General features: G+C 43.0%; 1 protein-coding gene across 1 annotated transcript in view; it reads right to left on the bottom strand.

The window, feature by feature from the left end:
• Nucleotides 1–22,951, bottom strand: part of GRK3 (G protein-coupled receptor kinase 3) — a 111,491-nt gene that overhangs the window by 11,025 nt on the left and 77,515 nt on the right. Inside the window, exons 10-13 of the mRNA XM_084649136.1 lie at nt 13,640–13,718; nt 12,085–12,215; nt 11,097–11,191; nt 6,210–6,317 (exon numbers count right to left, since the gene is read on the bottom strand). Of these exons, the coding sequence (XP_084505262.1) occupies nt 6,210–6,317; nt 11,097–11,191; nt 12,085–12,215; nt 13,640–13,718 (413 nt within the window). The remainder of the gene's footprint in view (nt 1–6,209; nt 6,318–11,096; nt 11,192–12,084; nt 12,216–13,639; nt 13,719–22,951) is intronic.

The following is a 22,951-nucleotide window of genomic DNA, read 5'->3' as shown; positions in this document are numbered from 1 at the left end:
TGGAAAAGTATGTGTTTGTTTTTATGACATTACATTTTCTGTAAAAACTGCAGTACCCTGCAAAAGTAAATACTTCCTGTCACTTTGGTATTACTTGATTATTACATCTTTACAATCAACTTCAGAGCAAACAGATCTTTTAACTCTTTCACTGACTCCACACGAATATCACCAAGGTTACTACATTTAGGAAAGCCTAATGCTGTTATTTCGTAAGTATATATGCAGTGGGCTAGTTTATAAGTGAATGTAGTTTGAGTAGTCAATCATTCCAGTACTTATGGATCAAGTACTGAAGACCTCACTGAGTAAATCTCAAAAAAAATAAATGACCCCATCTAACGGGGAAATTCTCAGAAGCTACCAAAACTTTGACATTTTAAAAATAACTATCTACAAATGGAAACCTAACATATTTTACAGAGCGGTTGACTCCATTATATATGAAAAGTATGTAGCAGGAGATTAGAATCTATGGGTGAAATGAACGCTAGTCAGTGGACAGTCTATAGAGGATGACTGGCAGTTTGAGAGTGTGTGGAGCCTCTAAAGGAAATGCATATGATTTGGGGTTGATATAAGAATATTTCTAGTAAACGAGGCTGCTCGAGAACAAGCCTGGTTTGTCTGAATATCCAACATACTGTTTTATACTGATATATTTTAGATGTTGTATGAGCTTTGAAAGTAATTGATAATGTGTAGCAGTCCTGGTAAATTACACATTTTCAGTGTAACATTAAGTAGCAACTGGAAGGGGTATTTAATCATGGGGGGGTGGAGGCGGGTTAGTTAGTATGGTTGAGATTTATTCACTGTCTCCTGTCTCCAAATCCAGGGAGAAAGTTATTTTTCAAAAACAAAATACCTGTTTCCCTATTAACCTATTCATTAACAGTTTTCAAGTACATAAAAGGTTGTTAAAAGGAGGCGGGAGAAAAATTGCAGCAAGGGCAGTTTAGGTTGGACATTAGTAAAAACTTCTTAACTGTCAGGGTGGTTAAGTACTGGAACAAATTGCCTAGGGAGGCAGTGGAATCTGCATCATTGGGGAGTTTTAAGAGCAGGTTGGACAAACACCTGTCAGGGATGGTCTAGATCAGGGATCTCAAACTCGCGGCTCGTGAACCTCCCCAATGTGGCCACGGGGCTCCAGCAGTTCTGAGGCCAGGTCTCTCCCTTGGCCCAGCCTGCCGGCCCCGGGTTCTCTCCTCCTCCCCACCGCCCCCCGGCAATTTAAAATGGCCCGGGGCCCCGGCAGCGCAGCAGAGCTGAGCGGTGTCTGCCTGCTCACTCCACGTGTCTGCCAGCCCCTCCCTGCAACCCCAGGGCACAGTGGGGTGGGGCAGGTCTATGCCGCCGCATGCTGCCCCCGCCCCGAGCACCCCTGTGGCCAATGGGAAGCTGTGGGGACAGTGCCTGGGGGGGGGGGGGCAGTGCCTGGGGGGGGGCAGCACGCGGAGGCCCCCCAGGCTGCCCCGCCTTGGAGCCCCAGGTAAGCACCGCACCCCCCCCACCCCTCCCAGAGCCTGCACCCCCCCTTCCCACACACCCCCTCCCGCCCCTAAACTCCCTCCCAGAGCCTGCACTCCCTCCCCACACCCCCCAGACCCGAAGCTCCCTCCCAGAGGCTGCACCCCCTCCCCCTTCCCACACACCCCCTCCTGCCCCCAAACTCCCTCCCAGAGCCTGAACCCCTCCACCTTGCCCCAGCCCAGAGCCTGTACCTAGCACCCAAACTCCAACCCAGCACCTGCACCTCGACCCCCTCCCCCACCCAAACTCCCTCCCAGAGCCCAATCTCTCACCCCTTCTGCACCCAAACTCCCTCCTAGAGCATGCACCCCTATCCCCTACCCCAGACCCCTACCCCACCCAAACTCCCTCCCAGAGCCTTAGGCAGGTGGGGGGCAGAGCTTTTCACCAAAGGCAGAGCTTTTCGGGGGGCGAGTCTGGGCAGCATGAGTGACATTGTTGCCCCGCTTGGAGGATTTAAGGACTGGCACTGAACCTAAAGTAAATTGAGTCTGAGACCCCTGGTCTAGATAATATTTAGTCCTGCCTTGAGTGCAGGGGACTGGCCTAGATGACCTCTCAAGGTCCCTTCCAGTTCTATGATTAAAAATGGTAATGTCCTTTGTGTTTAGTGCTACCACTAGGAGTCCATCACACCGTTCACAGCCCCTATTGGCTTTTTTAGGTGTTTGTTTCTCCCATTATCCTGAAGAGATTTCTGCAGCATGGATTTGACGGAGGGAAGACTGCATTATGCTCCTGTGATACTCTGCTGTGTCAGGGATGATGACTGGAGTTTGAAGGATTAAATGTGGCCTTAGATGAAGCAACAAGAAGGCTTTGCCAATAAATGAATGTGGTTGGCTACAGGTCTCCTATATGGTTACATCTATACAACTTTTTAATTCTGTCTATTAACCTACAGTAAATTGAGTCAATTTTTGTGAGCAATGAACTACTAATGTGGGCCTTATGTCTGATATTCAGAGCTATGCACTTACCTTGCTTTGTAAAGTGCTCTGAGTTCCATGGTCAAAAGTGCTATGCAAGAGCTCATTATTAATTATTACTGCTAGTACATCCACCCAATTTGACAAGGCCAATGGAACAATCTAACATATGATCAATATTCTTGAACAAATACCAGTGGACCCTGACGGCCTCAAAAATGGATTATTTCATCTGATTGCAGTTTATTAACGTCTGAGATAAACCCATCAGTGTTCATAAAACCTAAGTAGACACAGATGTTTACTGATAAAGGAACATTTCACAAATGAAGGAATAAGATGTTTTGCACTCAGATATGACTCAAGGACAAATTCTGCCTTCAGATGCACCCAGGCAAAGGATACATTTTAGCTTATCTAAAATCTATAGACGTGAAAAGTTAACGTGATGCTACAGAAAAAAGATGCGAGGTAACTTCACCCACAAGTCTAAAGCGTTACCTGAAGTCCACTAATGCCTTCAGAGTCCTTCTAAAGTACAGCAACCTTATGTCATTTAAAATATGCAACAATTGTCAGCAAAGTGGTAGCAGTAAAGTAAGTAGTAATATATCCATTTCTAGCCAGAAATGGATGAGCACCAAGCTGTTTAGAAACAGCCAATCTTTTCTAAACTTTTTGACCCTTCGCTACTGAGCAAAATCTCAAATAATCACCCCACCATTACTAAAAATCTGTATCTACTTACAAGGGAGAATACACAATCTGCTCTCAATAGCTAACAATACTTATTATTTATACTACTTTAAAGTTAAGTACTGACCTCTAATTTGTTCTACAACAACCCAGTTCTTTTTCTTCCTCTATTTTTGATGTGCTGATGGACCCATGTTTTTTCAAGCTAATTTCAAGGCTGTACCAAATCAATTTACTTCTTTTCCTAGGAAACTTACTTTTATATTATAATCCTTTGGCTTATTAGATCATTTATCTAGCATTTAAGACCAATATAAAAACATGGCATAATTTCACTTATACATTATTACATTAAATCTCAAATAACTAATAAGAGCTGTAGAGATGCTAGTGAAAATATAACATATAAAAGAACAGCAGAAATTACTCTGATAAAAACATTTTAGAAAACAACCCAAGAGTTATCAAGACAGGCTACCTGTAAAAAATCCATCACTTGTTTAAAAGAATAGACATAATTTCACATCATAAATTTAGATTGTTTTTCATCCTGTGAAACAGCACTAAAGAGAAAAATTTGAAGAGCACCAATATAACACCATATGTACAAAGAATATTTTTGAAATTGTTTATATTTAAACCCAGGCACAAATGTACTCATGCTATGTGGAAGATTTTATTATATTATTATAATTTTAGGCCTACCACGACGTATGGTTCTAGCATTTGTCTCTCTACCTTTTTTTTGTTTTTGTTTACTGTAGCTTTCAGCTTTTCAGCATCAAGTTTGGTTTTTTTTTTTTTGCTAATCTGCAATTTTAGACTCAACTGAGACTAGGTATTTGCAAGCAAATGCATAAGCTTCAAATGGCTTCAAGGAGCCATGACTAGCGAGAGCTCAGGTAGATAACTCTAGCTTTGTTCCACCTGTCGAAGTCTCACTGATGTCAATGAGAGTTTCACATACAGATCAAGCACTGAAGATGGCTTACATATACCTATTCTCCTCCACTATGTGGGACTTTTATGCCAATAATACCCTTTAGCGCAGTGGTGGGCAAACGGCGGTCCGTGGGCCTCATGCGGCCCTTCAGGGTAATCTGCTGGTGGGCTGCAAGACAGTTTGTTTACATTGACCGTCCACGGGCACAGTCGCTCGCAGGTCCCCATGGCTGCGGTTCAGCTTTCCCAGCCAATGGGAACCAGCCAATGACCATTAAGATCATCTTTCTTGACCAATGATCTGACAAGTAACTTCCCCTCAGTCCCACAAATCCCAGCACCAGCTCCTCCTTCACCACATCAAGTTCAAGCTTTTTGTCAAGGTAGTTGAGTCCCAATACAATTCAGTCCCTCTCTACTTACCTCATGTAGTCTCTTATCCATTTGCCTCTGCCACTGATACCAGCCTCTCCCACCACTCTTTGCACCTTCTTCCATGCCATACTCTACACATTAGAGAAAAGGTGGGTAAGGTAATATCTTTATTGGAACAACTTCTGTTAGCAAGAGAGACAACCTTTCAAGCTTACATAGAGCTCTTCTTCAGGTCTGGGAAATTCAAAAGCTTGTCTCTCTCACCAAAAGAAGTTGGTCCAATAAAAGATATTACCTCACCCACTTTGTCTCTCTACAACACTGAATACAACCTACACATGGAATGCTCTCCCTAAGCCAGTCCATAAAGCCACTATCCTCTCCACTTACAATCCCTCCTGAAGACCCACTTCTTCTTAAATAAGTAGATTCACATAAGACAAGATGCTCCAGACACCCAAAAGAAGAAGTTAAAACATTCTAAATTTTAAAGCTTATTATATTTTTTTATTTCAGTCTTTTTCCTTACAAAATGATGCAGAAGATATTTTACTGAGGAAAGCTAGTGCTTGTAGGTCTAGCGGTAAAAGTCGGTGTTTTGAAGTGATATATCTGAGGAGCAAATAAGAACCTGACCTGTTCTCCCACAGTGCAATATTTGTAGCCACTATGAAAAGCAGAAATTCGTGAGGCAGGAGGAACCTGGAAATGCAAGAAGCCTTGTCATAAATATAAAGGGAAGGGTAACCACCTTTCTATATACAGTGCAATAAAATCCCTCCTGGCCAGAGGCAACATCCTGTTACCTATGAAGGGTTAAGAAGCCCAGCTAACGTGGCTGGCACCTGACCCAAAGGACCAATAAGGGGACAAGATACTTTCAAATCTTTGGGGGAAGGAAGACTTTTATTTTGTGCTCTTTGTTTACGTGTTTGTTCTCTCTTGGGACTGGGAGAGGTCAGACAGAAATCCATCTTCTCCAACCCATCCTAATCCAAGTCTCCAATATTGCAACCAGTATAGGTAAGCCAGGCAAGGCGGATTAGTTTAATCTTTTGTTTTATGTGAATTTTCTCTGTGTTAAGAGGGAGGTTTATTCCTGTTTTCTGTAACTTTAGGGTTTTGCCCAGAGGGGGATCCTCTGTGTTTTGAATCTGAATACCCTGTAAAGTATTTTCCATCCTGATTTTACAGGGATGATTTTTACCTTTTTTTTTTTTTTTTTAAATAAAATCCTTCTTTTAAGAACCTGACTGATTTTTCCATAGTTCCAAGATCCAGCGCTTTGGGTCTTTGAGATGATTTTCTAACAAATTGGTTAGGATATTATTCTCAAGCCTCCCCAGGAAAGGGGGTGCGTAAGGCTTGGGGGGATATTTTGTGGGAAGATGTCTCCAAGTGGTCTCTTTCCCTGTTCTTTGTTTAAAACGCTTGGTGGTGGCAGCATACGGTTCAAAGACAAGGCAATGTTTGTACCTTGTGGAAGTTTTTAATCTAAGCTGGTAAGAATAAGCTTGGGGGTCTTTCATGCGGGTCCCCACATCTGTACCCTACAGTTCAGAGTGGGGAAGGAACCCTGACAAGCCTAATGTTATTTCTTTGTGCAGAGCTGGGGTGAGTAGGAGGGACTGCAGGATACACAGTATGAAATAACTAACAGCATGCATATTACTAGCTTTATAGACAGAACATAAAGGTGCCAATATTAAAAAGGCAAGAGATTTCACTCACCCTCTCAGAAGTTTGAAAAGCATACAGCCTAAAGAGAACCAGTCTGCGCTGCTATCGTATGCTGTTCCTTTCTGGAGCACCTCAGGAGCCATGTATCCATGGGTACCACTGGTGGAAACGGGGGAGGAGGGAGAGATAGGGGAGGGAGGTCAACAGAATCTTGATCACAAAACAAAATTAAACTCTTATGAAATTCTGCAGTATCCCAACAAGAAAATCTATCTAGAACAGGGTGACTTCTCACAGTCATTTTAAACCGAAGTCACTTTGGCCAAACTTACACCCATTTGGATTTCCATTTTCTAGTAAGCCATGGATGCATTACAACACCTTAAAAAAGGATGAGAAAATATTTATAATGGAAAGAGTTAGGCAACCTAAACTTTGGGAGCGCTATTGTTCCCTCTATAACAAGACTTAATGGAGTTAGGAGCAGAACTCAGTAAGCAGCCTTTTGTCAGAGAAGGGGTTATAGAAGAGGAAGCTGCAACAGTGAAGAGTATGGTTTTTTAACAAGCTCCTCCTTCAAGTTGCACTGTCTTATTAATAGAAGAAACATTGGGCCAAATTCTCTGCTGCAGCTGATCTCCACTTGGCTCCAGAGACAGGAAAACACATCCAGTTATGGCCCCCTGATTCTGCGTACCAGTCTGCACAAGCTCTGGCCCTGCGGAGAGTTAGGCCAGGTGGAGGCTGTTGCAACTCATGATGCAGGTTTAGGGTTGGTGAAGCTGAGCTCTGCTCTACCATACCCCCTCCACACTCCGGTTCTCTCACATACCTCCTCTATGCCAGGATAACGGATGAGGGCAGCTGGCACGGAAGCTCTACCCACCAGCTTTAGACAGCAGAGAATTCCCCTACTTCAGGGAATTCCCTCCTTGTCACTCACAGCCAGAATTTGGCCCCAGTGTGCTACCTATGTCCTATACGTAATTCCAAGCTGTAACCTTTTCCTGGACTTTAGTGAATGGCCAATCATTTTAAACACGAGGGACAAATTCATCCTTTGTGCAAATCCACTGTAGTCATACCAGGAATGAATCTGGCCCTAAGAGTACAGAGTGCCACAAAAAATATGATAAGTGCCCACACACACACAAAAAATCAGAGTTCAGTTACAGTGGGGGAGGTTTAGGTTGGATATTAGGAAAAACTTCTTCACTAGGAGGGTGGTGAAACACTGGAATGCGTTACCTAGGTAGTGGTAGAATCTCCTTCCTTAGAAGTTTTTAAGGTCAGGCTTGACAAAACCCTGGCTGGGATGATTTAATTGGGGATTGGGCCTGCTTTGAGCAGGGGGTTGGACTAGATGACCTCCTGAGGTCCCTTCCAACCCTGATATTCTACCTCTGCAATTTCACTGAAGCCAGTGGGTGCAAATGGGAGCACAATTTGGCCCAAACACTAGCAAAAATATGGATACACATATGTAAGAGCACAATAAACCCTGAATTTTAGTACATTTCCGAAAGGCCACCAACTTGGATAATTAAAACAATCTGTTGCTTCAAATCAAGCAGGATTTTTATTTACTCTGAACACTGAATCATCACAAAATCATGGGTCATCTTTCAGTCTATGCCTACACATCAGCTGTTACAAATGCACAGGATGTTAGAAATTAGAGATGGAAGAGAATTAATAGGTCATCTTGTCTCTCTCCCAGCCAATGCAGGATTGCTCCCTACAGAACATTTTCTAGAGCTTTCAGTGTCCAAAGCAACAGGGCTTCCACCCCTTCCCCGGGAAGACTACTGCTCAATCTAATGGAGCTTATTATGAGGCAGTTGATCACTATATTCAGCCATACTTTTTCTTTGTTTTAACTCATTACACTAAGGCCTGGTCTACACAATGGGGGTTAGGTTGAATTTAGCTGCGTTAGGTCAATTTAAAAATGATTGTGCCCACACAACCAACCCCATTCCGTGGTTGGAACTAAAGGGTTCTTAAAATCAACTTCTGTACTCCTCCCCGACGGGGGGAGTAGTGCTAAAATCGACCTTGCTGGGTCGAATTTGGGGAAGTGTGGACACAAATCAACGGTATTGGCCTCCAGGAGCTACCCCAGAGTGCTCCATTGTGACTGCTCTGGACAGCACTTTGAACTCCAATGCACTAGCCAGGTACACAGGAAAAGCCCCAGGAACTTTTGAATTTCATTTCCTGTTTGGTCAGCGTGGCAAACTCAGCAGCACAGGTGACCATGCAGTACCCCCAGAATCGTAGAGTGTAGAATGTTTCTATGCTCCCCCCTATCATCTCCATCTCTGAGGTTATCACACATTAGAAGTAAAAAAAAAACACACTCGCGATGACATGTTTTCCAAGCTCATGCAGTCCTCCCGCACTAATAAGGCACAGCTTAATGCATGGAGGCATTCAGTGGCAGAGGCCAGGAAAGAATTAAGTGAGCGCGAAGAGCAGAGGCAGGACGCGATGTTGAGGCTAATGGGGGAGCAAACGGACATGATGAAGTGTTTGTTGGAGCTGCAGGAAAGCCAACAAGAGCACAGACCCTCCCCGCTACATCCGCTGTATAACCACCTACCCTACTCCCCATGTTCCATAGCCTCCTCACTCAGATGCCCAAGAACACGGAGGGGGAGGCTCCGGGCACCCAGCCACTCCACTCCAGAGGATGGCCCAAGCAACAGAAGGCTGTCATTCAAACAGTTTTATTTTTAGAATAAGCAATGTGGCCTTGGCCTTCACACCTCCCGCACCCCACCAGACTACCTTGTCCGTTATCTCTAATAAAAAAAGAATGCATGGTTTCAAAACAATAGTTACTTTATTTCGAAGGGGGGAGGCTGGTTGGTTTACAGGGAATTAAAATCAACAAAGGGGGCGGGTTTGCATCAAGGAGAAACACACACAACTGTCACACCGAAGCCTGGCTAGTCATGAAACTGGTTTTCAGAGCCTCTCTGATGCGCAGCACCCCTTGCTGTGCACTTCTAATCGCCCTGGTGTCTGGCTGCTCAAAATCGGATGCCAGGCAATTTGCCTCAACCTCCCACCCCGCCATAAACGTCTCCACCCTTACTCTCACAGATATTATGGAGCACACAGCAAGCAGCAATAACAATGGGAATGTTCGTTGCGCTGAGGTCTGACCTTGTCAGCAAACAGCGCCAGCGCGCTTTTAAATGTCCAAAGGCACATTTTACCATCATTCTGCACTTGCTCAGCCTATAGTTGAACTGCTCCTTACTACTGTCCAGGCTTCATGAGCCATGGGAGCAGAGGGTAGGCTGGGATAGGTGCAACCGCGCGGTGCTGCCAGCTGGGAGAGCAGCCTGAGGCAGAAGGCTCCAGCTCACATGATATTCCAAGCAGGACTGAATCTCCATGAGACGAAACTTAAAGAAGATAATGACCTGGAGTCTCTGGCTCCCATTCAGTGCTCTAAGAGGAGAATAGCCATGTCTGTCCAGGCGCCCCGATCGACCTCACTGAGGTCTTCCAGGAGCACCCAGGAGACGTACAACAGCTATCAGTCCTACTGCACCGTCTGCCGCAAAGGCAATGAGCTGCTGCTGTGTAGCAATGCAGTACCGCGTCTGCCAGCAGCACCCAGGAGACGTAGGGTGATGGTGAGCTGAGTGGACTCCATGCTTGCCGTGGTATGGCGTCTGCACGGGTAACCCAGGAAAAAAGACGCGAAACGATTGTCTGCTGTTGCTTTCACAGAGGGAGGAAGGGAGGGGGGCCTGACAACACGTACCCAAAACCACACGCGACAATGTTTTTGCCCCATCAGGCATTGGGAGCTTAACCCAGAATTCCAATGGGCAGCGGAACTCTGTAAGTCGAGTGGGACTCTGTAAGTCGATGCTAGCCATAGTAGTGAGGACACACTCCACCGACTTAAAGTACTTAGTGTGGACATGCGCAATCGACTGTATAAAATCGGTTTCTAAAAATCTACTTCTATAAAATCGACCTAATTTCATAGTGTAGACATACCCTTACTTTGTACCACCCAAATAATTCTCCAGCCTTCTTTCTTAAGCCTTTCAAAATATATGTAGACTATGAAACCCCCATGTACTGTGCTATTTGTAAAACTGCTATGTTCCTCTTTTCTACCACTTTGCCAAAATTTAGCTCTTTTAATCTTTCTGCCTAAATCAGTCTCTTCTGCCTCAGATCAAGTCTGTTGCTTGACTCTGAATTCCATCCATTTTGTCAATATCTCTCTAGCATTCTATATGAGTTTTCTCTTGCAATACCTTCAAAGAACACAAATGCAGTTTTTGGCTTCATACACAGATACATCAAGTAACAAAGCAGAAAAGTAACTGTTCTCTGATAGTCCAAGATAAATCAAAGATTCAAAACGTGTGTTCCACTGCTCAAACTCCTGTATACTTAATAACTGTCCCAGAGACTAAATGTCAATACATGAAATACCTTAATTTTAATACCCTGTCACTCATCTGTCCAAATTCTGACCAAAGAAATACCTTTATATTATAATTACTATAACCCTCAGAGTGTTTTCTTGTACACACATGAAGTGCCATCACACCCATTGCACTAAATACAAAATTAATATGAAAAATAAGTTTAAAAGGTTACCCACTAAGATCAATAAGGACACATGGGCATGTACATAGCTGCTTTAAAAAGGGGCACAGTCAAGTACATGGTCTATTTCAAGATGGTGACCTGCATGCTAGCAGAAACCAGTGTTCCTAAGCACTCTTGTGATTTCCTTTCAATAGCAAAGCTCTTTGGGAGAGAATATGAGCAGTTTAAAAGACAAAAATATATAAAATTAAAAATTAGATTTAGCAACGTGAAATCAAACTTAAAACAGGGCAAAGGATTTGTAGTTCGTATAACTAAATATATCAGAGTTCATGAAATACTTACACACTAGCATGTGGTTTCTTTTTGGAAAAATCACAAGCAAGACCAAGGTCTGATATCCTTACATGTCCGTGCTCATCCAGCAGGATGTTTGCAGGCTAGAAGCACAGAGAGAGAGAAGTGTTACTGGCAACTGAAAAATACAAACCTTTGATCAACAGGACAATTTCACAAATCAACACACCTGACTTCTATGCACCTCTAGCCTATGACAATTTCTATTTTTACTAACGCTATACAAAATAAGTACCAAGCAGTTTTGTACAATCAAGGCATGATTAGACATGAGATTGGATTGGCCTTTATACCGTACCAACATTCTACAAATAAGGAAAACCTCAAAGGCAAGAAAACAAACCAGGTTTGAAAAATTAAGTTATAACTTTCAGCTGAAATTCACTCCAGGGTGCAAAGACGAGGGCCTAAAGTTTTAAGTAATGCATAGGGCCTTCTGCTGATCCTCTGCCTTCTCAAACTGTAAATAGGCTATTTTAGATCCCAGTCTATTCTCTTAAGACATGTTTATACTATGAGTTGGTATTCAGACAATTCCCCCCACCCCTCCCCAAACAAACAAAGAAACATATTCCCTCAAGGCTGACCATTACAGCCCTGCAAATCTGTGGATATCCACTATATATCATGTTAGCAGATCGCTGATTGGATGCAGATACAAATTTTGTATCCGTGCAGGGCTCTAATGACCATGTGCCTTTCTTCTTGCGATTTTCCTTCTTTTCCTTTCTATCAGAAGTTCTTATATGGTTGATACCTAACAGAAGCTTACTCTTTATTATAATGTATGACAATCATTTATGTGAAACACTTATTAGAAAATTCAAAACAAACTTTGAAAGAAGTAATCAGCATTCTCCTAACATTTGGTGACAGAAATTATTCTGGATACAAAAAGGGGTTTTCATTAAGTTTCTTATATTCCTTAGGTTGTTCATCACTACCCTACAACTGACTGTGTAAATAAAATGGTTACCTTCAAGTCTCTGTATACAACAAATCGATTGTGCATGTGTTCTAAGCCCAGGATGATTTCAGTAGCATAAAACCTCATCTCCTTCTCAGAAAACACACCGTGCTGTGAGAGGTGGTAGTGCAAATCTCCTCCTAGAATTAGAAAAATTGGGATGTAATTCATGAAAAGAGGAACAGTAAGCCCTGTTACATTGGCAGGTAGAAAGCTGTATTATGCAGAGCTACGTAAGGAGGAAGATAAAAGTCTACTCATTTGTAGGTTCCGTTGACCTGTGTGACAGGAAGGCGCTTGGATTCACATACTTAGGCACTTACAGGGGATGCTTTCATGCATTTGAGTGTACATGAAATTAATAAAGCTGAGTAGATACTCTACAAGTAATCAGCAAATATCACTTCATTTTAAACATGAATTCATATCACCCATGTTTGCTCCTCTTTAGTGATTGCTTTCAGTGAACATTCCAGAAATTAAGTGTCACCTGCAGTGAATTTCAGTCATGTATGTGGGTTTGCAAAGAAATTAAAGTCTCTATTTGCATGTGGAATTATTCAGGCTGGAAGGGCTTACACATTCATCCAGTCAGGGAACAGACACAGCACAAGTGACTTATCTAACAAATCACAACTACAAGAGGTTGAATATTTGTATTGAACTGTTCATGATCAAACTACAGATTTAAAATAATGAGCCATAACTATTTTCAGAGTCATAGATTGAAAGGCCAGAAGGGCCAACTGTGATCATCTAGTCTGACTTCCTGTATAACACAGGCCAGAGAACTGTCCCAAAATAATTTTTTAGAGCAATCTGAATAATCAACTACCATTTTGACTTAAATGAGGTTACTCATATGCATAAAGTTACAGACATTCTTAATTGTTTACATGATCTGATCCTTAAATTACAAAGTAAGGTCTTGATCCTGCAGTGCAATGCGCCAAGGTGCACCCTAGCAACGGAAGGCATCTCACTGCAGGATCAGGGTCAAACAGCAGGCCCCCAAACTGCTGAGGAACGTCAGGTACCACTGACTTGCCAGATCTTCTGTCATGGACACGGTGGATCACTTTCTTTGTGTCTCAACTTGACCTTTATTGTAAAGCTTCCATGATTCTGCTTTCCTCATTCTCCTCCTGCTTTGCTGACGGTTCCTTCATTATTTTCTTGGGTGCCTCCCCATGTTCTCGGTTGTCATCCTTGAGTTCTACATTCAATCTCTCTGCATGCTATCTCAAGGAGACCTTATCCACTGCCACCTTTATGTCCAGAATTTCCCAACCTACCTCCCCCTTTTGTCTCTTCTTGTATCTATGACTGCCTTTCAGATCTCTCTCCTGGACATCCTAAAGCTATCTAATTAGATATTTTCAATCTCTTTCTAACCCTGTCCATTTCCGCCCTTTTATTTCTCCACTTTCCTCCCATTTCTCACAATCTCAGTGTTTTCTTTGGCTCGTCACATGCCTTCCTCCCCTCTTCTACCAAGCTCTCCGTGAGTCCTGTCACATCCTTCACCGTTCCCAGAACGGCTCCTTTCATTAACCTTGCTTACCATTCATCAGGTCCAGGATGAAGCAGAGTTTGTCAGGGGTGTGGAAGGCATAGGTCATACACACTATAAAAGGGCAGTCCTGTAAAGGAAAGCAATGAAGAGTTTACCTCACATGATATGCAGTGCCCTTGTTACATTAAGATATCTTCTAAAATGATTTCTGTTTTCTAGCTATACACTTTGATGTACTCCATATGCAATTTCGCGAATGCTAATATTTTCTTATTTTCAGAACAAATATACAAAATGAATATAGGTAATCAAACACTGCAACTAATGACACAATTCTCTTCTGAAGATTTGCAACTCCAAGAAGCACTCTCACAGATCATGTTCCAACATTTCTACAGAAGGAGGAAGTGTGACCTACATTCCCACTTGCCTGATAATTACAAAAAATATGTTAAAGCTCACAAGCTATGCAAGAACCTAGGAAGTAACCAGTACGGTCCCTTTGGGAATGGAAAAGAAAGGTGGGTGACTGAGATTACAGGAATACTGTTTAGACAGTTGAAACAGAGGAGAGACTAAATCATTTGAATGAATTCATATGGGAAATTCTGGTAATTAGAACAGGTAATTTTATCCTTACCTGAAATTTAATTTCTGAACATTCGTGAAATTCAATCCAGTCAGTGGGGCTGCTCTGACAGTCAAAGAGCAGGCAATTTAGAATTTTGGTGCCCTCTGTTGGTCATGTAAAACTTCCCTCAGCTCCCTAGTTGCCTTACAACAACTAGGAACAACAGTTAACTCACGCGATTAACTCAAAAAAATTAATCGCAATTAAGAAAAATTAATTGTGATTAATCGCAGTTTTAATGGCACCGTTAAACAACAGAATACCAACTAAAATTTATTAAATATTTTGGATGTTCTCTACATTTTCATATATATTGTATTCTGTGTTGTACCTGAAATCAAAGTATATACTATTTTTTGTTACAAATATTTGCACTGTAAATAAAAGAAATAGTATTTTTCAATTCACCTCATACAAGTACTGTAGGGCAATCTCTTTGTTGTGAAAGTGCAACTTACAAACGTAGATTTTTTTTGTTACAGAACAACTCGAAAACAAACCAATGTAAAATTTCAGAGCCTACAAGTCCACTCAGTCCTACTTTTTGTTCAGCCAATCGCTGTTTGTTTACATTTACACGAGATAATGATGCCCTCTTCTTATTGACAATGTAACTAGAAAGTGAGAACAGGCATTTGCATGGCACTTTTACAGCTGGCATTATAAGGTATTTACGTGCCAGATATGCTAAACATTCGTATGCCCCTTCATGCCTCCATGCTGGTGACGCTCGTTAAAAACATAATGTGTTAATTAAATTTGTGGCTGAACTCCTTGGGGAAGAATTTTATGTCCCCTGCTCTGTTTTACCCGCATTCTGCCATATATTTCATGTTATAGCAGTCTCGGATGATGACCCAGCACATGTTGTTCATTTTAAGAACACTGTCACAGCAGATTTGACAAAACGCAAAGAAGGTACCAATGTGAGATTTCTAAAGATAAACTACAGCACTCGACCGAAGGTTTAAGAATCTGAAGTGCCTTCCAAACTCTGAGAGGGACAAGTTGTGGCGCATGCTTTCAGAAGTCTTAAAAAAGCAACACTACGATGCGGAAACTATATAACCCAAACTACCAAAAAGGAAAACCAACCTTCTGTTGGTGGCATCTGACTCAAATAATGAAAATGAACATGCATCGGTCCACACTGCTTTGGATTATTATTGAGCAGAACCCGTCATCAGCATGGACGCATGTCCCCTGGAATGGTGGTTGACAAATGAAGGGACACATGAATCTTTAGTGCGTCTGGCACGTAAATATCTTGCAATTCCGGCTACAACAGTGCCATGAGGACACCTGTTCTCACTTTCAGGTGACATTCTAAACAAGAAGCAGGCAGCATTTTCTCCTGCAAATGTAAACAAACTTGTTTGTCTGAGCAATTGGCTGAACAAGAAGTAGGACTGAGTAGAATTGCAGGTTCTAAAATTTCACATTGTTTTATTTTTGAATGCAGTTTTTTTGTACATAATTCTACATTTGTAAGTTCAACTTTCATGATAAAGAGATTGCACTAAATTACTTGTATTAGGTGAATTGAAAAATCCTATTTCTTTTAGTTTTTTACAGTGTGAATACTTACAATCAAAAATAAATATAAAGTGAGCACTGTACACTTTGTATTCTGTTATAATTAAAATCAATATATTTGAAAATGTAGAAAATATCCAAAATATTTAAATAAATGGTATTCTATTATTAACAGCACGATTAATTGCACAATTAATCACGATTAATTTTTAATAGCGCAATTAATCGTGATTCATTTTTATAATCGCTTGACAGCTCTACTAGGAACACAAATAATTTAAAACCTATTAAGAAAAACACAAGCATTTGCTCCATAGTACACAGGTGATGCAAGAATCAAAGACTAGATTATGTAATCCAGAAATGCAAAACAGGGTGTAGTTTTCAGACTGAAGTCTGTCAGTGTACAGAAACCAAACTTTTAGGGAATGGTTACATTTTCCCTCTCTGTACACTGTGTAAACTCAGTCCAGATAGCTGGCTTCTAAGGTGTACGGCAGAATAGAATCCAGGTAGGAATAAACTACTTTATTACTGGTTCTCTCTTAGAGAAGAAAGGTTACTTGCCATTTTCGTCCAGATGTGTGGTCCCTATCTGTGTTCCAGTGTGGGCACATGCATTCCATATGCCTGAGACCAGAACATTCTTGCTAGCAGAGTCTGTTGGTCCATGCCTGTGCCCCCTCTATTCCTCATGCTCTGAAGCAAGGGCATAACGGGTATGAGAAATAACTGCCTCTCCAGTACATTTCTACTGCGAATCACCCTAGGATAAGGCTCCACAACGGGGGCAAAGAAGACTGGGTAGCAGAATTCAGAGGGAGACCATACATCTTGAAGAACTCCAGCTGCTGTAGAAGGTAAATAACCTTTCCTACTTTTTTGAGTGACGGTCCCTATATTTCACTGTAGGTGATTCACAAGCAGTATTCGTTGAAGAAGAGGGTGCAAAGACTTGTACGATTTGAGGACCGCTCTGTTGAAGGATGCATCAACTGAAGAAGCTTATATCAGGGCACAATGTCTCGTGAAAGTGTGAACAGAGCCCCACGGCACCACTTTACAAATTTCCAGGACAAGGACTGCTCAAAGTGAGGCCACCAATACAGCTTGTGCAGTAGTTGAGTGGGTCCTCACACCTTGCTGTTGGCTCGTTACAGAGCGGGATACAACCTAAAATCCATTTAGACAACTTTGGGGATGAGACTGCTTCACCCGTCATACGGTCCGGGAGGGATACAAACCATGTTGATGATTTCCTAAAGGATTTAGTCCTCTACAAGTAGAATGCCAAGGACTGACAGACATCCAGCGCTTCCTATCCTCATTGGTGGCAAGCGGCTTTGGGAACAAGCCAGATAAGTGAAGGTCTGATTTAGATGGAATTACAAGATCACCTAGGAGGTGAATTTTGGGTGTAGTCTCAGGGAGACTTTGACCCTATGGAAGGCTGCAGAAGGCAAATCACTTATAAAGGGCCCCCAGCTCACCAACTCTTCTGGCTGAATCAACAGGCACCAGAAAGGCAATATTCATTCATAGGCGGGCTAAGGAACATGTGGCTCAGGGTTCAAATGCATCTTCGTTAATGCTGATAGGACTAGACTGAGGTTCCAAGTCGGTGTAGGTTTTAGTATCAGGGCAAAGATTCCAACTTTAAAAATGTACTGTCACAGATGGCTGAGGATACCCTTCGGCTGACAATCATGACAGGTGCTAATAGCCTCTAAGTCAGGGGTGGCCAACCTGAGCCTGAGAAGGAGCAAGAATTTACCAATGTACATTGCCAAAGAGCCACACTAATACGTCAGCAGCCCCCTCATCAGCTCCCCGCTCCGCTCCCAGCGCCTCCCGCCCACCAGCAGCCCCCTCGATCAGCGCCTCCCCCTCCCTCCCTGCACCTCCTGATCAGCTGTTGCGTGGCGTGCAGGAGGCTCGGGAGGGGGGAAGGGGAGGAGCGAGGGCATGGCAGGCTCAAGGAAGGGGTGGAGCAGGGGCAGGGCTTGTGGCAGAGCCAGAGGTTGAGCAGTGAGCACCCTGTAGCACATTGGAAAGTTGGCGCCTGTCGCTCCAGCCCCGGAGTCAGTGCCTAGACAAGGAGCCGCATGTTAACTTCTGCAGAGCCGCACGTGGCTCCGGAGCCCCAGGTTGGCCACCCCTGCTCTAAGTGCACCCACAGGACTAAGAGACAGACCCGGACCCTTAAAGGAGAGGTGATATTCCATGGATGCTGGAATCCTCTGGTGTTATTCACCAATGTAGAAACCAGATAGCAAATCTTTTCCACTTTGCTATGAGGCACTTTCTTGTGGACTCCTTCCTACTACTGTTAAGGATGGACTGAACTGATTCTCTATGTGTTTTTTCTAGGTTTGCTGCCCATTCAAATACCAGGCTGTTAGGTGAAGGGATGCTGGATTGAAATGCTTGATCTTGCCTTTGTCCTGTGTCAATAGGTCCAGGAAGAGATGGATACCAATGCATATATGTGCTAATATCTGGCGTGTGCTGGGAAACCAGAATTGTTTGGGACATCTGGAACCAATCAGGATCACCAACGCTCCCTCCTTCTCAAGACCCAAGTGTGATGAAGCGGGACTGTTCTTAATGTTTCCTCTGAATATTGTGGGGGTGCCTCAGTTTCCCCTATGCAGTTCTTAAGTATCTAGGTGGTGGGATAAGGGTGTATGATCATTGCTGAGCCCTAGAGGGCAGGTGTGTGCAGGGGTCTGGACACACAGAATGGCCAACACCCTGTTTCCTGGCAACTGATGGCCTGGGCCCTTCCCCCCTGCAAGGTGAGAGCTAAAGGGTTGGAGAACAAAGGAATCAGGTGACCTCCTAGCCCGGGAAAGGGACAAAGCCCAGAGGAGGAGGGGCTGGGGAGAGTTTCAGTTTGGGGCTGGCTGGGAACGTGGAGTGAAGTGCAGATGTGGTTGCCTGGCTCACTGCCCCTCAAAATGGACCCAGCGGAGGAGTCCCGTTCTCTGCACCTACAAGCTCTGTTTTAGATCATGTTCCTGTCGTCTAATAAACTTTCTGTTTTACTGGCTGGCTGAGAGTCACGTCTGACTGCGAAGTTGGGGTGTAAGACCCTCTGGCTTCCCCAGGACCCCACCTGGGCGGACTCGCTGTGGGAAGCGCACGGAGGGGCAGAGGATGCTGAATGCTCTGAGGTCAGACCCAGGAAGGTGGAAGCTGTGTGAGCTGTGTGTCCTGCAGACAGTCTGCTCACAGAAAGGAGACTTCCCCAGAGTCCTGACTGGATTCGTAGGGAGCAGTTCCAGAGCATCCATGACACCAAGTTAAGAGATGAGTGGAATAGGTGGGATGGCATATGTTAATTGTCACGACCACGGAACTAGAAATACATCTCCTCCAGAGCCCTGACCTTGACCCACACCCTGGAACAGTAGATTGTGTCTCAGGAGAACAAGATATGCCCAAAGAGGTCCCCAGACTGGGACCCCTAGTGCTGAAATATGTTCTGAACGACCGATTTGTGTGGCTCCCATTCGTGGTCTACGGGGAAGTGCCTGATGAGGCTGTCTGATGATGTGTTGAGTATCACCAGAGATGCACTGCCAAGAGGATGATCTGATAGCGAATACAACAGTTCCACAGCCTGACCATTTCTGTACAAGGAAGAATGGACCAACCTCCTCCCCCGTTTGTTGATGCAGAACACTGCTGTCATGTTGTCCAACACAACTTGAACATGATGGGTTCAAATGAATAATAGGAATCATTTGCAGGCCTCATGGACTGCACTTAGCTGCACAAGATCTATGTGCAACTGGGATTCTCAGTGGGTCCATGTACCTTGTGCTAGTGGAGGAAGGACAAAGGGGACACCCACACACAAGATAAAAAGATAGGGGAGCAGATCCCTAGCTGGCATAATTGTCATAGCTTCATTGACATCAATGGAGATAAGCCAATCTACAGCAGCTGATGATTTGCCCCAAAATATAGTGTGTGTCAGAGCCTCCATTTTTTCAGACGTTCAGCTCAGATATAATGAAGGTCGGGAAATTTCCAAGTTTAAATGCAACAAATAATTCATTTTTGTTGTAAACCCTACTGAATTAATCACTACATTTTCACCGTTTAAAAGAGAGAACAGACACATACAGTGCAGCAACCCCTTCCCTCCCCTAACGTGAATGTCACCAGAGACCATTTTTTCCAGATGAAAAATTTAAAGGCAGAAATATGTGCAAAGAAAAAAGTTCCAAGGGAGAATAGTGTCTCTTATCACCGATTTTATTCTGGCTACAGCTCTGAAGAACTTAGCGTACATGAGGGAAGCAACTGAATTTCCATATTTGACACTCCTTGGAGAGACAGTATAATGGATACGTGAATTCAGAATACTTTAAAATAACCCCTTATATCTAAATCATCTTGGATAAAATCCAGAATAAGTGGCAAAGTGGCAAAAGAGGACACATTTCTGGTAGTACACCATCCAGAGGAAAATAAATCACAGTATCAATTGTAAATCTTCAGAAACTGAACATTACAGGGATTTTAGCATAATAGAGAATTACTTCAGAGGGACAGCCTTCAGAGTCTCACTTTTGTTTTTCAATATCTAGGCCAATTGTTCTCAACCTGCAGCCCAATCAGCACACAGTTGTGTCCCATGTGACATCCTCAAGGCGATACAGACAGTATCTATATTGTGTGGATGCAGCGCACATTAACAGAGAGAGAGCTGCATATGCAGCCCACAATGATAAATAGATTGAGAACTACTGACCTAGGCATTCAACTTTAGAACCTGGATGTAAAGAACAACAGACACTGAGAAAAAAAGACCAACTGTAGCTGAATAACGGAATCTTAAACTGACATTAACTGGTCTATGAATAAAGACAAACGACCACAGTGCTCTGCTACCAGGATAGTAACTCACTCTTTCCTAACAGACCTTTCTTGAGGCTTGGATAATCAGAGGAAGCATAATTTAACAAAATGTACTACAGTACTCAGAATGCATCTGTCACTTTGAACAGGGGTCCCTTGAAGTGACTGAAGACTGTTACAAATTTCTCTAGCAATTGTTATAATGGACAAAGCACCTTTAAACAGGGCCCGTTCTCGATGAAATGTTCGACCACTGAACCTATCTGTTTTGTTGTTCAGCTTACCCAGTTTTGCTAGTATTATCTGATGCTTATCTTTCCATGAGAGAATCCTCAGTGATTCTTGAGCCTGGTCTCCCTCTGCTTGTTCAGATAAACTACAATTGAATGTAGTTTGTTCTTATTAGAACAGGAAACTTAAGGGAGGTAATGGTGTTTTAACACAGACCTGAGGGACCACTGACCTAGTACCTATTCTGTCTCAATGACAATTTGCTACCTTTTTAGTAGAAAATCTATTATTGTGAAACAATTCCTTCAAGAAACAACAATTTTAACAGGTTTTTTTTGTACAAGCTCTTCAACTCAAATACTGGGCATGGTTTTCTGACTTATAATACTTTTCACTTTCATAGCACCTGTTAAAGATTTCAGAGCACTTTTCAAACCTTCAGATTCAGAAAACCTCTGTGAGGTACAGTATTATCCCCATTTTACAGATGAGAAAAAACAAGGTACCAAGATGTATTAAGAACTGACTTCCTCAGGTCATGCAGATAGCGAGTGGCAATGCAAGTAATAAAAGGAGTTAAAGTGACATGCATAGTCCTGTGTTTTCTCTCTCTAGACCAGGAATCCACTCTGTATGACTTCCTTTACTTAATAAAGGGTTTGGATTTACAGTTTAAAAGATTCTAAGATGAACTTCCAGCTCCACAATTTATCAGTGTACCACATACGTCCTATCCATCAGGAAAGGCAAGTGTCTGTGGTGGTGGGGCAGGGAGAGAACAGCAAAGCAAGGCACAATATTTTTTCCTCCAAAAACCCACCTCCATGAGGGGAGTAGCTCCCAGCGCTGGTGCACTGTCTACACTGTCACTTTACAGCACTGAAACTTGCAGAGCTCAAGGGGGTGTTTTTTCACACCCCTCAAGCGAGAAAGTTGCAGCGCTGTAAAGTGGCAGTGTAGACAAGGCCTAAGAGTGAAAGCCCAATATTCAGTACAACTCTTACAATTATCAAGCTCATAAAAATGTAGATTTGAACATATTAAAATAAACCTTGCTAAGACAAAGGACCACTGTACCATGGAATGTCGTCATTTAACCATATTAACCTTCTCCTGTGCCCCATACAAACATGGTGGTAAGGACTGCTCATAGGAACATGTGGTGCTGCACAGAAGTTTGAGATAAAACTCCAAGATGTGCTCTAAATACTCTCTTACATTTATGGGGGTAAATGTAAAAGGCTTCAGAAAAGATCTTCGGGAGGACTAAGACATTTAAAATCCTGTACTGAAAATATCTTTTAAAGCAATAAAAGGTGTGTCTGTAACAGGCCTCTCTGAATGTCAACTTTTATAACACCAGTGTTTGTATTTCATTGGCATGTAAGGACCCCAGTCAGGGAGGGGGGATCAGCCATGCTAGGTACTACACAGACACAACAAAAAGATGATCCCTGCCCCAAAGAGCTCATCATTTAATTAGAAGTTGAGAAACAGGTGAACACATCATTACAGCTGGGGGGAACACAAGGCAACAGTGACACGAGAAAGCAGCAGTTACAGCACATTATTTGCCTGGTCATTTTTGCTGCTTATGTGATTAAAACACACACTAAAATGAAGGGTACAGAGAGGAACACTGAAGGTTGCCAAAAATCTGTATGGAGATATTCAACGTGAAATATAAAATCTTCCAGCCAAGTGTTCTTTACTGGCTGATGCCTTGGCCTCTGCTGCAACAGCTGCATCTATTTTGGACAAGATATAGTTGGCCTTCTGGAACGTGTAAAAACACATGGCTCATCTATGCGCCTCTGATCCAATGCTGGGAGTTCCACTCTGCCCTGAGAACATCTCCTTGAGCTAGGTTCAGAGGGAGACCCAGCCCTTTAGTCCAGGCATTAGGCTTCTGACTCAAATCCTAGGAAGAAATTGTGTTTTTAGCTACCAAACCAAAATATTCAGAAAAGAACATCTCCCCCAACAACCAGGTCAGATTTTTCAAGGTGATATGATCAGGAGCTCTTGCACTTCTACAGAAGAAGACAGCAGAGAGAAAGATGACAAGAAGCGGTTTTTGCTTTTTAGGG

This window comes from Lepidochelys olivacea (assembly GCF_965140295.1).
Source record: "Lepidochelys olivacea isolate rLepOli2 genome assembly, chromosome: 15".
Classification (NCBI taxonomy): Eukaryota; Metazoa; Chordata; order Testudines; family Cheloniidae; genus Lepidochelys; species Lepidochelys olivacea.
Note: the sequence above shows the minus strand (reverse complement) of the source record. Positions and strands in the feature narration are given on the sequence as shown.